General features: G+C 42.7%; 1 protein-coding gene across 4 annotated transcripts in view; it reads right to left on the bottom strand.

The window, feature by feature from the left end:
• LOC144603702 (tryptophan 5-hydroxylase 2-like) overlaps positions 1 to 10,808 on the bottom strand; it is a 40,870-nt gene extending 30,062 nt beyond the window's left edge. The window contains exons 1-6 of one of the 4 annotated variants that reach the window (XM_078417347.1): positions 10,652 to 10,808; positions 10,580 to 10,586; positions 5,921 to 5,943; positions 5,570 to 5,679; positions 4,334 to 4,517; positions 487 to 587 (exon numbers count right to left, since the gene is read on the bottom strand). In XM_078417347.1, coding sequence (XP_078273473.1) covers positions 487 to 587; positions 4,334 to 4,517; positions 5,570 to 5,679; positions 5,921 to 5,943; positions 10,580 to 10,586; positions 10,652 to 10,736 — 510 coding nt within the window. In that variant the 5' untranslated portion in view covers positions 10,737 to 10,808. Of the gene's footprint in view, positions 1 to 486; positions 588 to 4,333; positions 4,518 to 5,569; positions 5,699 to 5,920; positions 5,944 to 6,104; positions 6,139 to 6,579; positions 6,600 to 6,949; positions 6,960 to 10,579; positions 10,587 to 10,640 lie in introns of all 4 variants that reach the window. The other 3 variants (XM_078417346.1, XM_078417345.1, XM_078417344.1) reach the window with 3 other exon arrangements.
• Between the last annotated feature and the right edge of the window lie 12,619 nt (positions 10,809 to 23,427).

Here is a 23,427-nt window from a genome sequence, read left to right as displayed (position 1 = left end):
GACTGGTCAGAACTAATTGAAAGTAACTAGCCTTATTTTGTCTTTTTTTTTAATGTGGACTACTGGGGCGCGGCGGTAGAGTTGCTGCCTAACAGCGCCAGAGACCCGGGTTCGATCCTGACTACGGGTGCCGTCTGTTGGAGTTTGCACGTTCTCCCCGTGATCACGTGGGTTTTCTCCGGGTGCTCCGGTTTCCTCACACACTCCAAAGACATATGCAGGCTTGTAGGGTAACTGGCTTCGGTAAAAATTGTAAATTGTCCCTTGTTTGTAGGATAGTGCTCGTGTATGGTGATCACCGGTCAGCACAGACTCGGTGAGCAGAAGGGCCTGTTTCCATGCTGTTTCTCTAAACTCTACACTAAACTCTAAAGACAATTTTAGACTCTCAATGTAACCAAACTGGTAGTTGCCCCAAAGACTGAAGTGTGAAATTGGCAATAGATTTTCAATGTTATTTTATTTTGGTTTTCTACAAGTACTCACTGGGTGGTCTGCATCAAGATCAGAGCCATACATCAGGACTCTCTGGGAACTCTTATCTAATTCAGAAATCTTTTTCGGAAACCAAAGAACTCCGCTCAGCTCTAGAAAATACATTGAAATGAAGATATTAGCACAGTTAATCCATCAGAATCATTAAATAACTTTCTAATTATGAAACTGTTCTTGCTTTGCAAGGCCATTTTATAAGATGCAGACTTTGGCAGCTAGGTCAGCATTTATTGTCCATTCCCACTGCCAGGGAGATAGATGTTGGTGATGAGCTACATTGAGCAGCAGTCCAGGTACTTCCAGAGTGATGTTGGATTGGCCACCCCAGGATTATGGACCAGAGACAATGGAGGAAGAGCAATGAATTTCTAATTCAGGAGTCGTGTATGACTTGGAGGGGAATAATGACAAAGATTACCATGGCCTTCCTCTAATTCCTCCACATGACAGTCTGAGTCAGGAAAGGAACAAGATAACCAGTGGCACATCTCAGGCACCCACCAGTGCCAATGTAGAGGGCACCCTTGCAACTGATGCCAATTCTGGTTGGTGTTATCACTCCCTGTGACTGGCAAAGAGACGCCCACTATCCACTGCAAAGGAAGCCATTCCTTATTGAATCACTATTCCACGTGTCCTCCCATTACATGTATCTGCAAGCTTTTTCCTTTAGCAACATCAATAAGGCACTGTTCTGACCACAATTACAAACCAGCATGAATGTCATGACTGTGAACAGAAACAATACCGCATTTGGATCTTGGCTGATTCCACGGAGTCAGGTGAATTAAGTCCCTTCTCATGTAAAGAAACAAGGAACTGCAGATGCTGGTTTACAAAAAAAGGATACAAAGTGCTGGAGTGACTCGACGGGTCAGGCAGCATCCCTGGAGAATATTGAATAGGTGACGTTTCTGGTCGGGACCCTTCTGCAGAGTGATTATGTGAAGTGGGGGGGAGGGGGGGGGACATAAAGCTGGGAGACAGGAGAGGCAGGACAAAGTGAGCAGCAGGAATCACAGAGGGGGAGCTGTGGGAGAAGGTCTCACAGAACTCCAGTCGGAAAGAAGAGAACTTTAGTCAGAGGGTAGTTAACCTGTGAAACTCATTGCCACAGAGGGTTGTGGAGGCCAAGTCAGTGGATATTTTTAAGGCATAGATAAATTCTTGATTAGAACGGGTGTCAAAGGTTATGGGGTTATGAGGGAAATGGGATTAGGAGGCAAGGTCAGCCATGATGGAATGGCGGTGCACCTGATGGGCCGAATGGCCTCATTCTACTCATGAACTTCTTCAAAGTGGGCATCCCTTGAGAGGGTTTCACAGTGGTATTGATTGTGGAGATTGCTGCTGCTGAAATCACCATAAACATGTTGGAATTTAGTTATTGATGAATGAAATGGTAAAAAAAATCTCATTGTAATGACAGTCCAACAGTAGTCTTGAGCACTGGTGATGGGAAACTGGTATCTGTTTGGGTGCAGGTGATAATGTGTGCACTGATCATGTTCTATATACTGTAGCTCAAGGGGAACAGTGTGTAATCTCTCCATTATGGCCATCCTTTCAATTTATCATAAATGGAATAAAAGCTTTGACATTTTGGAAACAATGGGTACATGTTTTGGTTAGACCACATTTGGAGTATTATTTGCATTTCTGGTCACTGCACAAAAGGAAGGATTTGAAGTCTTTGGAGAGTGCGTAGAAGAGGTTCACCAGAATGGTGTGGAAGGAACTGCAGATGCTGGTTTAAACCGAAGATAGACACAAAATGCTGGAGGAACTCAGCGGGACAGGCAGCATCTCTGGAGAGAAGGAATGGGTGACGTTGTGGGTCTGATAAAGGGTCTCGAACCAAAACATCACCCATTCCTTCTCTCCAGAGATGCTGCCTGTCCCGCTGAGTTACTCCAGCATTTTGTGTCTATCACCAGAATGTTGCCCAGATTGGAGGGAGAGGTTGGACAGACTTGGATGGTTTTCTCTGGAGCAGAGGGGGCTAAGGGGGCGATTTGATAGAAGTGAAAAAATTATGAGAGGCATAGATAGGGTAAATAGTCAGTGTCTTTTCTCCAAGGTAGAAATGTCAAGTACTAGAAAGCATAGGTTTAAGTTGAGAGAGGGTGAATTTAACAGATTTGCACGGCAAATGGGGTTTTTTAGGCACAAGGTCTGGTAGGTGCCTGGAACTTACTGCCAGGGAGCTGGTGGAAGCAGATACAATAAGCAGAACCATTTAGGTAGCCACATGAACAGGTAGGGATTAGAGGGATATGGATTGGTATCTCGGTCAGTGTAAAATCCAGATGGGGCGAAGGGCCTCTTGCTGTGCTGTACCGATCTGTACATCTGTACCTTTTCATATCTCTAATTTCCCACTCCCCTAACTCTCAATCTAAAGAAGGGTCTCGACCCAAAACGCCAGCTATTCCTTTTCTCCGGAGATGTTGCCTGACCCGCTGAGTTACTCCAGCATTTTGTGTCTAACTTTGGTGTAAACCAGCATCTGCAGTTCCTTCCTACACATGTACTGTTCCATGGTCAATGTTTTATATTCTATTCACTTGACATACTAATTTGGAGATAAATTATGAGGGTATAAATTAATCCTTGTGTACTTGGGTCAACAATAGCAAGTCCTTTAAACTTTTGGATCTAAAGTAGGAGGATAATAATTTGGTTCTCACTGTATCTGACAACAAATCCCCTTAGACTAATGGGGGGTGGGAATGCAGTGCATGTTCATACTATTTGTACAAGTCAGACCAAAAAAAGAAGGTTTAGTTCATGCTGTTGCCCATTGCTGGCTGCCAAATGACAAAGATAGGTAACTTGTTTGTGCCGAAGGTGCAAGTACAATAAAGAGTATGTTTGGAGGTAGCATGGACTTTAGCTAACAAGCCAATGGAATGTTGGCCTTCATAACAAGAGGAGTTGAGTATAGGAGCAAAGAGGTCCTAGTGAGACCACACCTGGAGTACTGTGTGCAGTTTTGGTCTCCAAATTTGAGGAAGGATATTCTTGCTATAGAGGGCGTGCAGCGTAGGTTTACTTGGTTAATTCCCGGAATGGCGGGACTGTCATATGTTGAAAGACTGGAGCGACTAGGCTTGTATATACTGGAATTTAGAAAGATGAGAGATCTTATCGAAACGTATAAGATTATTAAGGGGTTGGACACGTTAGAGGCAGGAAACATGTTCCCAATGTTGGGGGAGTCCAGAACAAGGGGCCACAGTTTAAGAATAAGGGGCAGGCCATTTAGAATCGAGATGAGGAAAACCTTTTTCAGTCAGAGTTGTGAATCTGTGGAATTCTCTGCCTCAGAAGGCAGTGGAGGCCAATTCTCGGAATGCATTCAAGAGAGCTAGATAGAGCTCTTAAGGATAGCGGAGTCAGGGGGTATGGGGAGAAGGCAGGAACGGGGTACTGATTGAGAATGATCAGCCATGATCACATTGAATGGCGGTGCTGGCTCGAAGGGCCGAATGGTCTCCTCCTGCACCTATTGTCTATTGTCTTGACCATTGCTTCGCTGAATTGCAAAAGACCACACTGCCCAATTAGTTGATTGGCGCGAGTTGAAAATATGAAAGCTTCTGAAGACTGACTCTTTTATTTGTCAATATATTTGGTAACATTTGAAAGATATAAGAGCAAGTTTGTTTTTCATTGAAAAGTGGACAACTCTGAAGAATCTCACCACTGAAATCTTAACTCAGCTCCGAAAGGTAAAGATACACAGTTCACATTCTTTGTGGCCCCCGACTGCTTTGACTCACTTCCCCTGCTCACTTGACAATTACAAACACAAGGCTGAAGATGGGACACCTACCTTCCTCTTCCATCCAATTACTGGTCAGTAGGTTCAACGAAACAATGTTTGCCTGTGCCCTCAGTAACTGAATCAGTTCATTAAAGTCTTCTTTCGTGCTGCTGCAGTCCACAAATATCTCAACCTCAGATTCTCTCCTCTTTGACCTTCTGGACTCAATGTGAACAAGGCTGATGTGCTTCTCCTGAAGAAAGATAATTTAGTTCAACATTTAAAGTCTGCACAAGACATTGTATCAACTTTAGAGCAAGGAAGATAATTCAATGAAGGAATACAGAAGAAATTCAGAATTTTAATCTTGTGCATTCTATACTTTCATCTTGCATTCTATAATTTCATTTTGTCAGTGTGAATTCAGTAGCAATTGCAGAGAAAATATAGAAAGTTGACTGGATCTTAGGGGTATTTTTAATAGAGTCAAGATAAGGACTTAGGTGGCATGGTGGCTCAGCGATAGAGTTGCTGCCCTACAGTGCCAGAGACCTTGGTTTGATTCTGTCTACGGGTACTGTTTGTACAGAGTTTGTATATTCTCCCTGTGACATGTGTGGGTTTTCTCCGGGAGCTCCGGTTTCCTCCCACATTCCAAAGATGTATGGGTTTGTAGGCTAATTGGCTTGATAAAATTGTAAATTGTCCCTGGTGTGTAGGATGGTGTTAGTGTGCGGGGATCGCTGGTCGGCGCGGTCTCAGTCGGCCGAAGGGCCTGATTCTGCGCTGTATCCAAAACTAAACTAAAAATAAGGAAGTTGAAGGGGAGAAGTACATCTTTGGTTGCCAGCAACAAGCCTGCACAAGAATATTGGACACTGGCTCTATTCACCAGTGTCCAGTCAGTTCCATAGCTTCAGTGGGCAGGAGATGAGTAGCCAATATCACCCCAATTGTTTTCTCCCTGGAATTTGCAAATCTCTGTCACTTTAGTGCAGCACTGACAGCCGGATGTAATTACAGCATAAAATATGGAATCAGGCCATTCGGCCCATCAGGTCTACTCCGCCATTCAATCATGGCTGATCTATCTTTCCCTCTCAACCCCTTGCTATTCAAGAATCTGTCAATCTCTGCCTTAAAAAAACAATGACTTGGCCTCCACAGCCGTCTACGGCAATAAATTACACAGATTCACCTCCCTCCGACTCAAGAAATGCGTCCTCATCTCCTTTCGGAGATATATTAGCCTTCAATAGGTCAATGTTACTCCTTCAGGGACTGTGATTTTCTGTACTGTCTTACTTGAAAGATTTGCAGGGCTTTCACCAGTCCACCAACTTCGTTTTTCAAAGCAAAAGTAAGTGTGGCTCTGGAAGCCTCATTCTTGCCATTTTCTTTGTCACCTTTCTTCTCTTCACATTTTTTACTTATCTGCAAAATGTTTCAAACAAAATTATTCAACACTAAATGAAAGAGAAATATTTTAGTTGTCACAAACATAAACATCACATAAGTATACTTGCTGTGTACTTTGGGTATTGTAGAATCATTCCAAGGAGACCTTTCAGCCCACTGAGTCTGTGCTAGAGCACTATGTTTACTCTTTTCAGGATTTAATGATAATAATATAAATAGGAGCTAGTTACCACTTACTTGAAGTGGCCTTTTCCTGATTTCTTTGCAGCAAAAATGTTATTTGTAAATGATCAGCCAAACACTCTTTAATGAATCATGTTGAACAAAGACTCAGACTTTGGAGTGTGGGAGGAAACCAGAGCACCCAGAGAAAACCCACGTGGTCACATGTACCCATGTACAAACTCCGTGCAGACAGCACCGGTAGTGCTGCCCGGATTGAACCCAGGTTTCCGGTGCTGTTAGGCAGCAACTGTACTGCTGTTCCACCTCTGTATCAGTGGTAGATAAAAGGACACAGAGGACACAGATTTGGGGCAATGGGTGAGATTTGGATGGGACCTTCTATAACCAGAGAGTGGTATATTCCTGGAATGCACTGGCTGAGAAAATGGTTGAAACCGGGTCGCTGACACTGTTTACGAAGTGTCTAGACCAGCTCTTGAATCACCTAGGCATGGAAGGCTAAGCATAAACTGCTTGGAGATGAGATTAACAAAAAATAATATTAATCTCAAACCGATATCAACAATGTGAGATTTCACAAGGAGCAAGTTGGCAACCTGAGATTTTAATCATTCTGGCTGCAACTGCCTTGCTTTAAAATTTGTAATAAAAATGACGAGGCCAGCAATTATTGCCCCTCCCTTGCTACCCTTGTGGTGGTGATGATGGGCAGCCTTCTTGATCTGCAGTGCTCCTCCTGGTGAAAGTACTCCCACAACGCTGCTGGCTGGAGCCTTCCTGGGTTAATGACCCAGTCACAATGATAGAACAGTGATGTGTTCCCCTAGTGTACCAGGAATGTGATAGAGGGGAACTTGCAGGGAATGGCTCATCTTTACATCTGTGTCCCTTGTCCTTCCAGGTGGCTACAAGTTTGAGACGTGTGGCTTTGCCAAGTAACACTGCATGCACTTTGCAGAAGTTGTGTAGATTTGTTCACTGGGGTCTTTCACTCTTCATTTATAACTTTATTTTTGGCTGGGATCCTCAGGAGGAATAATGAGCGTTTCCAATCTTCAGCTTCCCCATCTGTTTGGCTACAACCTACCATCTGCGACTTGTTAAGCAACTTTGCTCACCTTTAGATACGTTTGCCAAAACAAGGCCTACATTCGGCTGAAGGCTCGCTGACAGCTACAGGCCAAAATACAGCATGGTCATAAATCACTTCAAGTGCCATGCAGACAGTAAGTAACTAACCAAAGCTGTGTCAAAGCCTGCATATCAGTCGTCTTGAATTCTGTTGTTGAGTTTCTAAACGTTGTACTTTTCCTTTCCACAGAAAGACTTAAAACTTTTGCTACTACCATCTCTTAACTTTGAAGATGACACCTGATCTGAAACGTCACCTGTCCATTTTCTCCAGAGTGCAGCCTGACCCACTGAGTTACTCTAGCTCTTTGTGTCTATCTTTCGTATAAACCAGCACGCAGTTCCTTTTCATTATATTATACCTCATAACTCCATCCTTAGTTTAGTTTAGTGTAGTTTAGTTTACGTTAGTTTAGTTTACTTTACTTTATTGTCACGTGTACCGAGGTACAGTGAACTTTTTTCTACTATCCAGTCAGCGGGAAGACTATACTTGATTACAATCAATTATCAATTTGCCCACAACTTACAGATACAGGATAAAGGGAATAACATTCAGTGCGAGATAAAGTCCAGCAAAGAAAGTCCGAGGGTCTCCAATGAGGTAGATGGTACGTCAGGATCGCTCTCTAGTTGGTGATAGGGTAGTTCAGCTGCCTGATAACAGCTGGGAAGACACTGTCCCTAAATCTGGATGTGTGCGTTTGCACACTTCTGTACCTCTTCGTGCCTGATGGGGAAGGGGAGAAGACGGATTAAATGTACCAAGAAAACCTTTGACTTTTTCCTTCATTACAAATATCAATAAGCAGGGATGAATTACTATGTTCTTTCTGCGGCTGTTCAGTTCCTCCATGTAGAGCACTTATCTCAAAGACATGAAGGAAATGCATGACCAGGTTTCCCTGGCATCTCAAGTAAAAAATGCTGTCACGTTTTTGCTTTTCTGCTAAAACTCACGCCCGATTCTCAAACCTGGTGGGCTACCGATGTAATGGTTGCAGGGTTCCCAAAACAAATTCAAAGCTGTACGTTAAGTTAGGACACAGAGCAAGACATTTATTCTGAGATGCAGAACTATAGTCTATGACTATCGATTGAAATATATTTCCAAATTATTAGAAACTTTTTGAAATGCACTAACGTCTAAATTTCAGTTCATTTCAATCCAGTTTAGTTTATTGTCATGTGTACTGAGGTACAGTGAAAGGCTTTTGCTGGGTGCTACCCAGTCAGCAGAAAGACAATACATGATTACAATCGATCCATTTACAGTGTATAGATACATGATAAGGGAATAACGTTTAGTGCAAAGTAAAGCCAGCAAAGTCCGATCAAGGATAGTCCGAGGGTCACCAATGAGGTAGATAGTAGTTCAGCATTGCTCTCTGGTTGTGATAGGATAATTCAGTTGCCTGATAGCAGCTGGGAAGAAAATGACGGCGGCACGGTGGCGCAGCGGTAGAGTTGCTGCCTTACAGCGAATGCAGCGCCTGAGACTCAGGTTCGATCCTGACTACGGGCGCCGTCTGTACGGAGTTTGTATGTTCTCCCCGTGACCTGCGTGGGTTTTCTCCGAGATCTTCGGTTTCCTCCCACACTCCAAAGACGTACAGGTATGTAGGTTAATTGGCTGGGCAAATTTTTTTTATTTTTTAATTGTCCCTAGGGTGTAGGATAGTGTTAATGTGCGGGGATCGCTGGGCGGCGCGGATCCGGTGGGCCGAAGGGCCTGTTTCTGCGCTGTATCTCTAAATCTAAATCTGACCCTAAATCTTGTGGTGTGCGTTTTTACACTTCTATGCCTTTTGCCTGATGGGAAAGGGAGAGGCTGGAGTGGCCAGGGTCCTTGATTATGCTGCTGGCCTTGCCGAGGCAGCGTGAGCCAAATAATCATTGATATGCACTTATTCATAACCTTTCATGCGTGCATGAATTGATATGTAATAATACATATTACCGGATGCAAGCTGTGCTCAAGTATTCATACCTGAAGATACACAACTTACCTATTCCTTAGCAAAATGAAAACAAATAATTCTGGATAATATTCTGCAATTATAATTAACTGAACATTCAGGCAAAGCAACAATAATCTTAACCATAGTTGATGAATTACATACAATCTTGTTTCTAATAGATTTTGACTTAATTAATTTTCATCTTTCTCTCTCTCTCTGTAAATATTATTCAGAACAGTGGCAGTAGCTTATTCTAAATCTCAGTTTAAACATTAGATATCATCAATCTATCAGGTACGATTTTTGACACATTTGCTTGTTTGGTAACTCATTCATTCCATCACAGATGAAAAGAATATTATAAAAATGTTATCAGCTGTAATGTGTGTAATGACTAGAAGTGTTCCTTTTCCTTCTCCGCTGTTACCTGTGGATGTCTATCTCACTTCCCCCTGGTCTTGCCATTCATTCTCAATGATACCCTATCACTGGTAAATCTGCTCTAAATCAAAGGCTAGCAATTTCAATGCTGGTGCCTAATTTGCTTTTGGATTAGAGTCACTGTTTTATTTGAGAAAAAGTAATGCGACACATCTTATTTTGCTGGAATCTTGAGCAAAAAAACAAAGTGCTGGAGGATCTTAGGGAGGTGGGGGTCAGAAAATGGACAGATGACATTTAGGGTTGGGACCCTTCTTCGGTCTGAAGATGCTTCCTGACCCAAAATGCCGTCAGTCCATTTTCCCCACAAATGCTGCCTAATCCACTGAGAAAAAAATACTGTTCAGTTAGTTTTGGTGTGGCCCGAGCTACATTAATTTTTCTAAATCGGTCAAGCAAAAACTTACTTACTTTTATTCAAACATTTAATATGATTTTGCAACAAAGGACATGTTTAACAATTCAACTCTGATTCAATTAACTAACAGCAACCGAGGTGAACCAGTTGCTTGTGCTTTGATTTCAATGCATGAAATACCATGCCCACCATTGCCAATTCTTACAAGTGTCAGTAGTGTCCTTCAAATAATTTGATATAAACAGACATGAGAGTTGGTCAATTGAATTTGGCTATATCTCCACTCATGCCACTCTCTCTCAGAATAACTGAAAACAATTTATGTGTAGGAAGGAACTGCAGATGCTGGTTTACACTGAAGATAGACACAAAATGCTGGAGTAACTCAACAGAACATTTCAGGTCAAGACCCTTCTTCAGACTAGTCTGTCTGCAGTCTGAAGAAGGGTCTCGACCCGAAACGTCACCCATTCCTTCTATCAAGAGATGCTGCCAGTTCCGCTGAGTTACTCCAGCATTTTGTGTCTAAAACTATTCAGATAAATCTTTTTTGTTTGTTTATTTGTTTTTATGTTTTGTTTACTCTGTAAAGCGTCTTTGAGTTTCCAGAAAAGCACTATATAAATTAAATGTATTATTATTATTATTATTATAGATGTTCCGAATGGATCTCTGTGTTGCTATGTTATGAACTGCATTTTAAGGAACAGCAAATTAAAAGAGAATCAGGGCCGAAATTCAACAAAAATACTTTCAGTCACCCACAATAATATTAATTGATCACTTATCTCAAAGTTTACTTTTGTTTTAAGATTGCACAAGCCACCTACAATTAAATATCCAGAATTGAATGTATTAATTGACATGGAGTGGGATAAATCCCCAGCTGGCCAAGTATTCTCACCTGATTTCCTTCCAATAAGGCTGAGTCCAGCGACATTCCCCTCTTTGCCCAGTATTTGTTTCCGATCATCATCTTGGCAACGTGTTTGGGAAAACAGGATCACTAGTTTGGAAAACAAAAAGGGAGAACGTGGTTCGGTGGGATCAGACAGGGAGAGCGTCCTTCTCTGTTCTGGGACTTTAAATAGGCTTCAGAGCTGATGGGGTGATAAGGGGTGTGTGTGCGTGAGGCATCACGGAACTCGCTCACCGCCACAGCAATCCAGTCAGTTGCGAAGAAAGGGTGCATTAATGCAGCAAATATAAAGGTCGCTTTAACCCTGTGTGGTGCACTCAGGAGATCAGAATGCAATGAAACATTTAATGATATTAGGTCAAATTCAGTGACACACCTCCCAACACTAGCCTGGGAAGCACTCAGATTTTATTTGGGCTGTTTGGTGCTGGAAGAAAAATAATGTATTGAGACTGATGCTGGAAGATACTTTCTCAAACATGGGCTGTTGCGTAAACGCCAAAACTTTACACGTGCGTCGGTCGGGTCCCGGGCACACTTGTTTGCCTTGAGATGTTATTTCCACTTTGCAAGCTGAACTACTGCAAGATTTTCGACTGGTTTTACTTCACACTGCAGAATACTATTTAATATTTGGAGGAGTTTTTTTCCTTGCAAACGGTGTAGTATAAAGAGGCATTACTTTCTAAAAACGTCAATTATATTTTTCATAAAAGCAGAACTTTTTTTTTTGTGCCAAGACTAATGGTACAAAATGGTACATTAATGGTACAAACACTTTATTTTTGCCCAGAGAATAAATGGAAGCAAAGTAGCAAAGATTTAGAGATAGAAATGATGTGTCTACTTCTTAGCTGAAACCAGACTCAGCGCCGTGGGATGACTTCGGCCACGTTTATTTTTCACTTCTGTCCACTCATTGATCCTGCCCCCATTAATCGGTCGCCAAATCCCTCGGTTTGATCATCAATCGTTCTTTGAATGAAATGGCGCTCTGATTTAAAGTAAAAGGTAAAACCTATCAAAGAATTATACTGTGCAACCTCTGACAGCGAGAATTCCATCTTACTTTTTTCCTCGTTGCTCTTTTTGTTCGTGATCAGCACTGTTCGGTTATTGTATCGCCCTCTGATTTCATTCTGTTCGGCTTATCTAACCCATCTCTTTAGTTTCCACGCGTTCTGTATCTTTTATCCATAATTTGACAGCAAGAGCGTCTTTCTTTCCCCTTTGTAAACCGAATCACCATGATGATGATGATGATTTGTGAGGCGGTTGGATTGAGAATTTATTTAAGTCAGACTCTCAACACTTAGAAACGCCCTGGGTCAATTTAAACCTAATTTGTTTGCATTGACAAAACATACTGAAATTAATTCGATCTTTCGACTCAATGGTTTCAGTACCAATTGTTTGTAAGAGAATTAACACACGTCGATGCAATTTGGAGAGTTCTGCACGTTTAAAGGTTTATACAACAACAAATATTCTCGCTGTTTACAAACATTCTCCCTTTTGACTTTGTGCCAGATAACCAGTTTAACAGAAAAAGACACAAAGTGCTGGAGTAACTCAGCGGGTCAGGCAGCACCTCTGGAGAACGTGGAACTGATTCAGTCTGAAGAAGGGTCCAGAGACGAAACATCACCTATCCATGTTCTCCAGAGATGCTGCCTAACCCGCTGTTACTCCAGCACTTTTTTTTTGTAAACCAATATCTGCAGTTCCTTGTTTAACCAGTTTTATGGGATTTGTGTCAGCCACGGTAAATGATTTGGGGAGACGGGAAATTCAGAAAAGGCGGGTGTGAGTTATTAATCGCAGCACTAAATGAGTTCGACCTGCAAGAGAAAACGGTGACTTCAATTGGCAATGGATTGGAGTTTGCTCGGCACCATTGTTGATGTATCTTAAATTCGGGTCAAACTGCATAATCAGGAGTTTCAAAAATTAGCTTCCTTCAATCCGGAATAAACGACAATATAGATTGTATTTCTTTCTTTGGTCTTAGAAGCATTGACACGTGGCTTGAACGAATCTGAAAGATAAATCAGTTGGCTGCCATGCACTTTGAAATATATAGGTGCGATGTTGGTTTCAAATTAACTCTCGTTTGTTATCTTGTTTGTGACTGAACTTCAGCCAAAACGGTACACGATAGCGCGACAATTTTAGGCCCACCTTACTTACTCACCATTGTCACTTTAGTGATAATGTAAGTAGTTTTATTGAAATCGGTGTTATATTTTTAAAGTTATTCACATTTTTAAGTTCAAAAGGAGGGGAGGGGGAGGGGGAAAGAGGGGGAGAAGGGGAGAGGGGAGGGGAGAGGGGAGAGGGAAAGAGGGGGAGAGGGGAGGGGAGGGGAGAGGGGAGGGGAGGGGGGACAGGGTGCTGCACCAAAGAAGGGAGAGGAGAGGTTTGGACCCAACGGGTCCACTTTCTCTAGTAGTCCTTTAAAATTAAGGAGCAATAGTCGAGGTCTTTTCAAACATGGACAATAAATGTAAATCAATCAAACTGGATGTATGAAATTCGAACTGAATTACACTAATGTCTCGACCCGAAACGTCACCTACTCCTTTTGTCCAAAGATGCCGTCTGACCCGCTGAGTTACTCCAGCTTTTTGTGCCTATCTTCGGTTTAAACCAGCATCTGCAGTTCCTTCCTACGCTAATGCAGTAGTTGGAATTAGAGGGGAAATAATCAGTTTACCATATTTACGTAGGTCCTTCCCTCTGTTGGGGATGGGACAGATAATGGGGCAGCTGCTGGAAGTTTGAAAACAAAAGCAAATGCTCAGCTGGACAGTGGGGGGAATAGTCACTGTACTTTTGACATTTTTTGGGGGGGGGGGTTTAAATCTAACAGCAGAGAGATTGGGTGAGGTGTGCCACAGGATGGGGAAATGACTGGTTTGAATGTTACGCTTGATTGACATTGTTGGGCGAATGACCCGACAGCCAGAAGGGGGAGTGACTCGCAGAGAAGGCTGCAGAGAAAAAAAACATAAGAGTAGTATTGTATCCAAGAATACAATGATTTTTGTTTTCCTGGTCCTTTCTCCTCAGTCAATTGAAAATGACAAAATGACGACAGTGGCATTGCTAGCTCAGTGTCAATAGACAATAGACAATAGGTGCAGGAGGAGGCCATTCGGCCCTTCGAGCCAGCACCGCCATTCAATGTGATCATGGCTGATCATTCTCAATGAGTACCCCGTTCCTGCCTTCTCCCCATACCCCCTGACTCCGCTATCCTTAAGAGCTCTGTCTCGCTCTCTCTTGAATGCATTCAGAGAATTGGCCTCCACTGCCTTCTGAGGCAGAGAATTCCACAGATTCACAACTCTCTGACTGAACAACACTACATCCACTGGCAGCTTATCTCACTCTTCAGAAACTACCTTGTGGGTTCAGTGTCTTAAAGGACAAAGTATGTACGTTGCAAGTACTGAGTAACAGTTTGTCTTTGCCAATGGATTTGGAGGGACATCGGTGTTGGTACAGTTATAATGTTGCGGTGTTTGTGGCTGACTTGATGCCTCTGAAATCCGCAGATGAGTCAAGAATGGACGTGAGAAATGTCAGCAGGCCTGATTTATAAAAGGTATAGGGGAAGTAGCCAGTCCAGGGCCTTGCACTGTGAGCTCCCAATGTTATGTTGGAAGTGAATGAAAAAGGAATGAATAGACTGGGACATGATAGACCAGATTCAGGAATCTTGTGGACCATATCTTGGACATTTCTGAGTTATATTAGAAAACTCACAGAAATGTCCAAGATATGGTCCACAAGATTCCTGAATCTGGTCTATCATGTCCCAGTCTATTCATTCCTTAATCCATTTCAGATATAAATGGATATTTAGTGAATTCTATTTGTTCTTAAGAAAACAAAAACAAATTGTTAATGGTCAATCTTTTTTTGGTCATTGCCATTCTGCTGTTTCGGGAGATTGCTGTGCCCACATTGGCTGTAATATTTGCTGAGCTCCAGGAGAAAGTGTAATTTCTGCACTGCTCCATTAACTATAATGTATTTTTGACGTTTTCTCAGGGGTTACATATATCCATGTTTTTTATTCTTAGCCACGTGGGGAAATGCTCAGTGTAATATTATTAGGGATGTTTAATTGTATCGACTGTGTAAGTCAATCTGCATTTCTGTTGCATAGATAGGGACAAAGTACTGGGGAAAAAGGATAGGTGACTTTATGGGTCGCGACCCTTCTTCAGACTGAAAGTAAGTGTCCTGACCCGAAACGTCACCTGTCGTTTTTCTGCTGAGATGCTGCCTAACCCGCTGAGTCACTCTAGCACTTTATGTCTTCTATCTTTGGTATAAACCAGCATCTACAGTCATTTCTTTCTACATGCTGTTGCATAGAACTGTCTGTTTTTTTGTCCTTAACATAATAACATAACCATAACCATTGATAAATAACATAACCATTGATCTTACTTATTGTATGCTTTGTTACATATGTACTCTATTTTAATGTCATGCTACTTTTAAAAGGCCAAAGATATACATCATTAATTACGGATGGGGAAATTCCTGGTTTTAGGAAGACTGAAGAGGGATCAATGTAGGGTTCAGCAGCATTTAATTTGGTAAAATGGAGAGAACTGGACAAGCTAGATACAGGAAATATGTTCCCAATGTTGGGGGAGTCCAGAACCAACGGCCACAGTCTAAGAATAAAGGGGAGGCCATTTAAAACTGAGGTGAGAAAAACGTTTTCACCCAGAGAGTTGTGAATTTGTGAAATTCTCTGCCACAGTAGGCAGTGGAGGCCAATTCACTGGATGAATTTAAAAGAGAGTTAGATAGAGCTCTTGGGGCTAGCGGAATCAAGGGATATGGGGAGGAGGCAGGCACAGGTTACTGATTGTGGATGGTCAGCCATGGTCACAATGAATGGCAGTGCTGGCTCGAAGGGCCAAATGGCCTCCTCCTGCACCTATTTTCTATGTTTCTAAGGAATGCAGCGCTGAGAAGAGGTGTTGTGTGACTGAAAAACATTGGATATTCTGTCTTCCAGAAGTAGAGCAGAGGTATAGAACACTGAAGAGTCCAGCGCAAGAACAGGCCCTTCGGCCCACAATGTCTGTGCCGAGCATGATGCCAAGACCATCATTTAAGCTACCTGCACATAATTCATATCCCTCCATTCCCTGCATATCTATATTCCTATCCACAAGTCTTTAAAATGCCACTAGTGTATCTGTTTCAACCACCAACCCTGGCAGCACATTCCAGGCCCACATCACCCTATGCAATAAACGCTTACCCGCACACTTCCTTTAACCTTTGCCCCCCTCACCCTCTATGCCCTCTGACATTTGGTTTTACATGTTCTGATTATAAAGAAAGCACATCAACGCCTCTACTTCCTGAGAAGATTACGGAGAGTTGTTATGTCAGAGAGGATTCTCTTAAACCTCTACCTGTACAGCAGAGATCATATTGACTGGTTGAATTACAGCCTGGTTCGGCAACTTGAATGCCCAGGAGCGAAGAAGACTGCAAAAAGTTGTGAACACTGCCCAGTCCATCTGACCTCCCCACCATCGAAGGGATTTACCGGATTCAATACAGTACAATACAATACAATACAATATATCTTTATTGTCATTGTACCCAGGGGTACAACGAGATTGGGAATGCGCCTCCCATACGATGCAATAATTTAAGTAATTTAGACAACAGCAACCCAACGAAACAATTGTAACAGTTTTAGTTTTAGACAGGGTAAAGTGCAAGTTGATCTATGCGTTGTGACCATCCGGCTCAGCAGGACCGGTTCACAGCAGCTATGGCCCTGGGGATGAAGCTGTTCCTGAGTCTGGAGGTGCGGGCGTAGAAGGCCTTGTATCGTCTGCCCGATGGAAGGAATTCGAACAGACTGTTGCAGGGGTGTGAAGAGTCTTTGTGGATGCTGGTGGCTTTTCTGAGGCATCGTGTGTTGTAGATGCCCTCCAAGTCTGGTAGGTGTGTTCCGATGGCCCTCTGAGCTCTATGGACTACCCGCTGTAGAGCTTTCCTTTCTGCCTCCGTGCAGCTGAGGTACCACACAGGGATGCCATGCGTTAGGATGCTCTCTATGGTGCAGCGGTAGAAGGTCGTCAGCAGCTGTTGGGGTAGACCCGACTTTTTCGGTGTTCTTAGGTAGAACAGTCTTTGCTGTGCCTCAAAAAGGCAGCCAACATCATCAAAGACCCACACCAACCTGGCCATACACTCGTTTCACCCCTGCCATCGGGATGAAGGTACAGGAGCCTGAAAACTGTAACGACCAGGTTCAGGAACAGTTTCTTCCCTACAGCCATCAGGCTATTAAACACTACATCCTCAAATAAGGTCTGAACAACAATAGACTATTATTATTATTATTGCACTAATTGTTATTATTACATGACAATTATTATTATTATTGTTTTATTGTGTGTGTGTATGTGTGTGTGCGTGTGTGTGTATATATATATATATATGTGTGTATTTTTGATCTATACGTGTATATTTGTGAGTATGTGTATATATACACACACTAAACTTATTCAGTCTGAAGAAGGGTCTCGACCCGAAACGTCACCCATTCCTTCTCTCCCGAGATGCTGCCTGACCTGCTGAGTTACTCCAGCATTTTGTGAATAAATCGATTTGTACCAGCATCTGCAGTTATTTTCTTATACTAAACTTATTTTTCTCTTGTTTATCATATTGTTTACAGTGCACTATGTTTACATATTCTCTTGTGCTGCTGCAAGTAAGAATTTCAAAGTTCCATCTGGGACATCTATAACCTATGTATTAAAACTCTCGTTTGTTTGTTTGTTTGTTTGTTTGTTTGTTTGTTCCACCAAAACAGGTCACGATAGCGCGACAATTTTAGGCCCACCTTACTCACTGTCGTCCCTTTGGTGCTAATGGAAGAAGTTTCATTGAAATTGGTGTTATATTTTTTAAGTCATTCACATTTTTAAGTTTAAATCTATCTCCTAGGGAGGGAGGGAGGGAGGGAGAGGGGTGGTGGGGGGGGGGGAAGAGGGAAGATAAGGGAGGTTGAAGGGGATGGAGTGGGGTGGGAGGGGAAGGGGAGGAGGGAGAGGGGGTGGAGGGGGGTGGAGGAAGGAGGGGGAAGACGGAGGGAGGAGGGGAGGGGGTGGAGGGAGGGGGAGGGGGAGGAGGGGAGGGGGAGGAGGGGAGGGGGAGGAGGGGAGAGGAAGGGGGGTAAGAGAGGGTGCTGCACCAATGCAGCAGAGGTTTGGGCCCAACAGGTCCACTTGGTCTAGTATGACAATGAAACAATCTTGACTCTTGAGAGAAGACCATCTGAGTGCTTGTTGCAAATTATTATCGGTTAGGTTATTTGGGCTGAAAAACATTCACATGCAAGTTCATTTGCTGGATGTTTTAGCAGCACCTCCTGTTCCAAACTGATGGGAAAGTATATAATCAGTCTAAGAGGTACACGTAGAAATATTTTTCATGCTATATATATTAGATTGATAATATCTTATCACCTGGATTTATTTGAATTGTAATATTTTGCAGAGGAAATTATAAGACATGGATAATCAGTCTCTGTATCAGTCCTGAATTAAAGTGAAAGAATGACGCATTTCACTGATAACTAACGGACATGATGTAAATATTAATGTTGAAGGAAAATTCTAGGTGTCGGTTTTGTACCAGAGAAAAATGCATAGATGTTGTGCAAGCAACTACATAACTCTCCTAATCATTGGACCACTGTCCAAACTGGCCCTTGATGAGCAAACATGTAGTGTGAAACATGGCGCCAATGTTCTGGATTAATTATAAAAGGTCTCTTGTAATTATCCAAAGTTTAAATCCTGTTATAACTGGAAAATTGCATTCAATTAGTTTTATGTACCTGTATTTTTTAAAAAAAGGTTGGTGTCAATAACGCTATTGATTAAGCTACTAGAGTGTTATGAAAAGAGAAATCTGATCACCTTACCTAGACTGGCCTTTATATTCCCAACTCTTGATCTGAGAGGAGAACTTAATTCATCAAGAATTAAGTCAAGAATCAAGAATTAAGTCTGAAGAAGAGTCCCGACCCAAAATGCCATCCATGCTTTTTCTCCAGTGATGCTGCCTGACACGTTGAGTTATTCCAGCACTTGTGTCTATCTTTCATTCATCGACCTGTATGAAAACAGCCTTTGTTATAGGGAGCTTCTGGGCCTCATGACTATATGATAGATTAGCTGAATTAGGTTAAACTTGGGTTTCTGTGGACACAGCCAGAGAGAGAGCAGTGCTGAACTACTATCTTCCACTCGATAACCCTCGAACTATCCTTGATCAGACCTTGCTGGCTTTACCATGCACTAAACATTATTCCCTTATGTACACTGTAAATAGATCGATTGTAATCATAGTTTAAGAATAAGGGGTAGGCCATTTAGAACGGAGATGAGGAAAAACTTTTTCACTTGGAGTTGTAAATCTGTGGAATTTTCTGCCTCAGAAGGCAGTGGAGGCCAATTCTCTGGATGCTTTCAGGAAAGAGTAAGGTAGAGCTCTTAATGAATGATCTCTTGCTTTTTAACTATCCACTTTGCTGCTGTAACACTGTAAATTTCCCCAGTGTCGGACGAATAAAGGAATATATTATTATTATTATTGATAGCGGAGTCAGGGGGTATGGGGTGAGGGCAGGAACAGGGTACTAATTGCGGATGATCAGTCATGATCACATTGAATGGCGGTGCTGGCTCGAAGGGCCGAATGGTCTACTCCTGTACCTATTGTCTATTGTCTGTATTGTCTTTCTGCTGACTGGTTAGCACACAACAAAAGCTTTTCACTTTATCACGGTACACGTGACAATAAACTAAACTGAAACTGACTGCACCTGTGTTATGTATATGTTATGATTCTAATAACAACCATTTTCTTTTGTGTCTGGTACAATGCTAGACAGTGGAGGGTATGTGTGGACCCATTATACCATGGCCTCAGATAACTTCAAAATGGATCAGTTACAATCAAGAGGACAAATTGCCACCTTCAGGACTCAATATCAAATTAAACAATTTAATGATCTCGCTTTTTCTGTTTCTATCACAGCCAGCTAATTCTGCTATAGATTTTCTAGTTGTAGTAGCAACTAAGCTTGACTCTCTCCTTCAACAGGGTCTAATGTGATGGACATTCCCTGCAGCTCTGACCTGTATTTCAAAGCTTCTACCGGTACCTTTCCTGGTTTTAACTCTCTCTAACTGTCCTCATTAATTAATCACAATTATAACAGAAAATGCTTGAAAGCAGCAGATCAGACAATGTCTGTGGAAAGAGAAGCACCTAATGTCAGAACTGTAGAAACAAATAACTGCTGGTTTATACCAAAGATAGCCACAGTGCTGGAGTAACTCAGCGGGACAGGCAGCATATCTGGAGAAAAGGGATGGGTAACGTTTTGGATTGGGACCCTTCAGACCTGAAGAAGGGTCCCAATCTGAAACGTCACTCATCCTTTTTCTCCAGAGATGCTGCCAGACTCGCTGAGTTACTCCAGCACTTTGTGTCAGAACTGCTTTGATGAAGGGTCCAACCAGAAATGTTATTTATTTCTCTTTCCACAGATGCTATCTGTCCCACTGAGGTTTTCTATCATTTTTTAAAAATCTGATTTCCAGCATCTGCAGTTTTTGATGCTCATAAATCTATCAACCATGGACTCAGGCCCATTCCTTCTCTCCTGAGATGCTGCCTGACCTGCTGAGTTACTCCAGCATTTTGTGAATAAATACCTTCGATTTGTACCAGTATCTGCAGCTATTGTCTTATCAACCAGGTAGCTTCATCAACAACCTATCACAATATAAATCCTCACTCCACCCTTTCGAAGACATTCTCTCTGTTTTATCCATCCCTCTCTCATCCTCTTTTCAACTTAAAACTAACTTGCTGGCGATTTTTCCCAGTTTTGATGATGGGGGTCTATAACCTAAAACATTAACTCTAGTTCTCTTTTCAGAAATGCTGCCTGACCTGAGTGGTTCTGGCATTTTTGTATTTATTTTAGCTGAAAATCATGAGGTGCCGTCGATCCAAGCAGTAGAAATGCATTTCCCATAACCCATAAACACCTAACATATACCTCATTTTATCATCAAGCTTGAGGACTGATCTTGAGGACCTGCACCTCCTCCAACTTCATCTATTGTATCCGCTGTTCCAGATGTCAACTTCTCTACATCGGCGAGAACAAACTCAGGCTCAGCGATCGTTTTGCTCAACACCTTCTCTCTGTCTGCCTTAACCAACCTGATCTCCCGGTGGCTCAGCACTTCAACTCCCACTCCCAGTCTGACCTTTCTGTCATGGGCCTCCTCCAGTGTCATAGTGAGGCCCAGCGCAAATTGGAGGAACAGCATCTCATATTTTGCTTGGGCAGCTTGCACCCCAGCGGTATGAACATTGACTTCTCTAACTTCAGATAAATCCTCTGTCCCTCTTTCCCCTCCCCCTTCCCAGTTCTCCCACTATCTTCCTGTCTCCTACTACATCTTATCTTTGTCCCACCCCCCCCCTAACATCAGTCTGAAGAAGGGTCTCGACCCGAAACGTCACCCATTCCTTCTCTCCTGAGATGGTGCCTGACCCGCTGAGTTACTCCAGCATTTTGTGTCTACCTTTGAGGATTTAGAAAGGCTTTTATCAGAGGTAGTATAGTTATAACCAGAATGTGTTCCCAGCCTGCTGAAGCGACAGTGCAAGACGACTTCACATCCAATTAATCAGATCAGTGCAGTGCTGTGCTGCTATATCCAGTGGTGAAACGACCAAGGGCAATTAAACAATGCGGAGGTGGATGGTTTGTGATTACACCTACTCTGGTACAGTAGCAGAGCCCAAGGTTCGATCCCGACCTTGGGTGCTGCCTACGTGGAGTTTGCATGTTCTCCCCATCATCACGTGGTTTTCCTCGGGGTGCTCTGGTTTCCTCCCACATATCAAATATATGTGGGTTTGTGGGTCAATTGGCCTCTGTAAATTGCCCCGAGTGTGTCGGGAGTGGATGTGAAAACTGAATGACATAGAACTAGTGTAACAAGTGATCGATGGCCGGCGTGGGTCGAAGGGCACGTTTCCATCCTGTATCTCTAAACTAAACTAAGTGATGACAGAGTCCAGTAGGTGGACCATCTTCTGCCAGAAATGTCAAGACGATCCAGAGAGAAGAGACTGCAGATGCTGGAATCTTGAGCTAAACACAAAGTACGGCAGAGTAAGGCAGCGTTAGGCAGCATCTGAAGGGTACCCACCCGGAATGTCATCCGTCCATTCACTCCCCGCCTGCTGCCTGACCTACTGAATGCCTCCAGCACGTTGTTCTTTTTTGTTGGAGACGATCTCGCCTTCCTCCAGGGATCTACACGGCAGAAGCCTGCAGCAGTTGCAAAGTCCTCCCCGCTGGTCTCCCAAACGTCTGCTCGTGAACAAGGGCTGCAGTGGCTGTAGTCAGGAGTCCGTGACCCCGGGGCGGACCTGTAATGTTACACGTGTCTGCACAGCCATATTGGTTCTTGAGGAACATGTGGTGAACTCTCACCCTCAATTGCAGTCCTTGTGGTAAAGCCATCTTGTGGCGGCTCCCAGGATTTTGATCCAACGATTTCACCAACCTTTAAACTCAAGCAATTAAAGATTATTGTGCTGAAGGTGCTATTCTGAGCAGAGACGAGTTGGGACCAGGGGCCACTTTTCACTCTAAATAAGATTAAAATGCAAAGTTCAGGATAATTAGCAGCAATTCCAACAAAATCATAAAGCACAATCCAATCATAAATCATCACGTGTCATTTCCTGATTTTTACGTTAACTTTGCCTTGATCTTTTTCGTTTTATTCATTTCTATTTAAGTAACTTTACTGGGTGGTATCAGGTTGTCGCTTATTTACAAGTCTAGACTGAGTGAAGAACGTTTGTTCCGTACAACAATCTGTAAAGGGTATCTTTGGAACATTTGTACTTTTCTATGGCACGATCTGGCACTGTGCCATTTTAAACACGCACTCTTCCACTAAATGATGTTCCTGGGCAGTTATCAGAGCAAACAGCCTTCACTGCGTTCTGCACGCTGTTGTATCGTATAGCTTGCAGTAAATTGAATGGAGCTGTCAGCTTAGCTTTGTGATGGTGTCGACCTCTAGAGGGAGCTATTGAATGAGTTCCAGATAATTACAAAATGCTAGAGTAACTCACCAGACTCCAGCATTTTGTGTCTACCTTCAGTGTAAACCAGCATCTGCACTTCCTTCCTACCCAAATTAGTTCCAGCAGTTTTTGGAAATCTTGCTACCTGCAAGGCTGCCACCAGCAACATGAAATTGCAGCAAATCCAAGCTGAGCAGCATTGAGACAGTTGGCCAAAATATATGCCATCCTGCTCCTTTTGGGAAATCTAGTGCAAAGGCTCAAAGCAAACAAACCCTTTCAATGAAACGCTTTACATTTTGAGATTGGAAAAAAAAACCTCAAATGAGTGAAAAGGAAATTCCTCACAGATAAAATCCAGGTGATCTACAGAACACGTTTAATCGCATGAAGAAAGGCACTGCAAATTTTCTCAATTTCCCCAAAAGTCACATCCCATAATTATCCAAACTTAGCCCCGGAGGGAAATATTTTTGTCAATGCTTTATGTCTGATTGTAACTTCTTGAAATTTCCCTGTTCATTTTGCACATAGATATTTGGGATAT

Source organism: Rhinoraja longicauda, chromosome 20, assembly GCF_053455715.1.
Source record: "Rhinoraja longicauda isolate Sanriku21f chromosome 20, sRhiLon1.1, whole genome shotgun sequence".
Taxonomy (NCBI): domain Eukaryota; kingdom Metazoa; phylum Chordata; class Chondrichthyes; order Rajiformes; family Arhynchobatidae; genus Rhinoraja; species Rhinoraja longicauda.
Note: the sequence above shows the minus strand (reverse complement) of the source record. Positions and strands in the feature narration are given on the sequence as shown.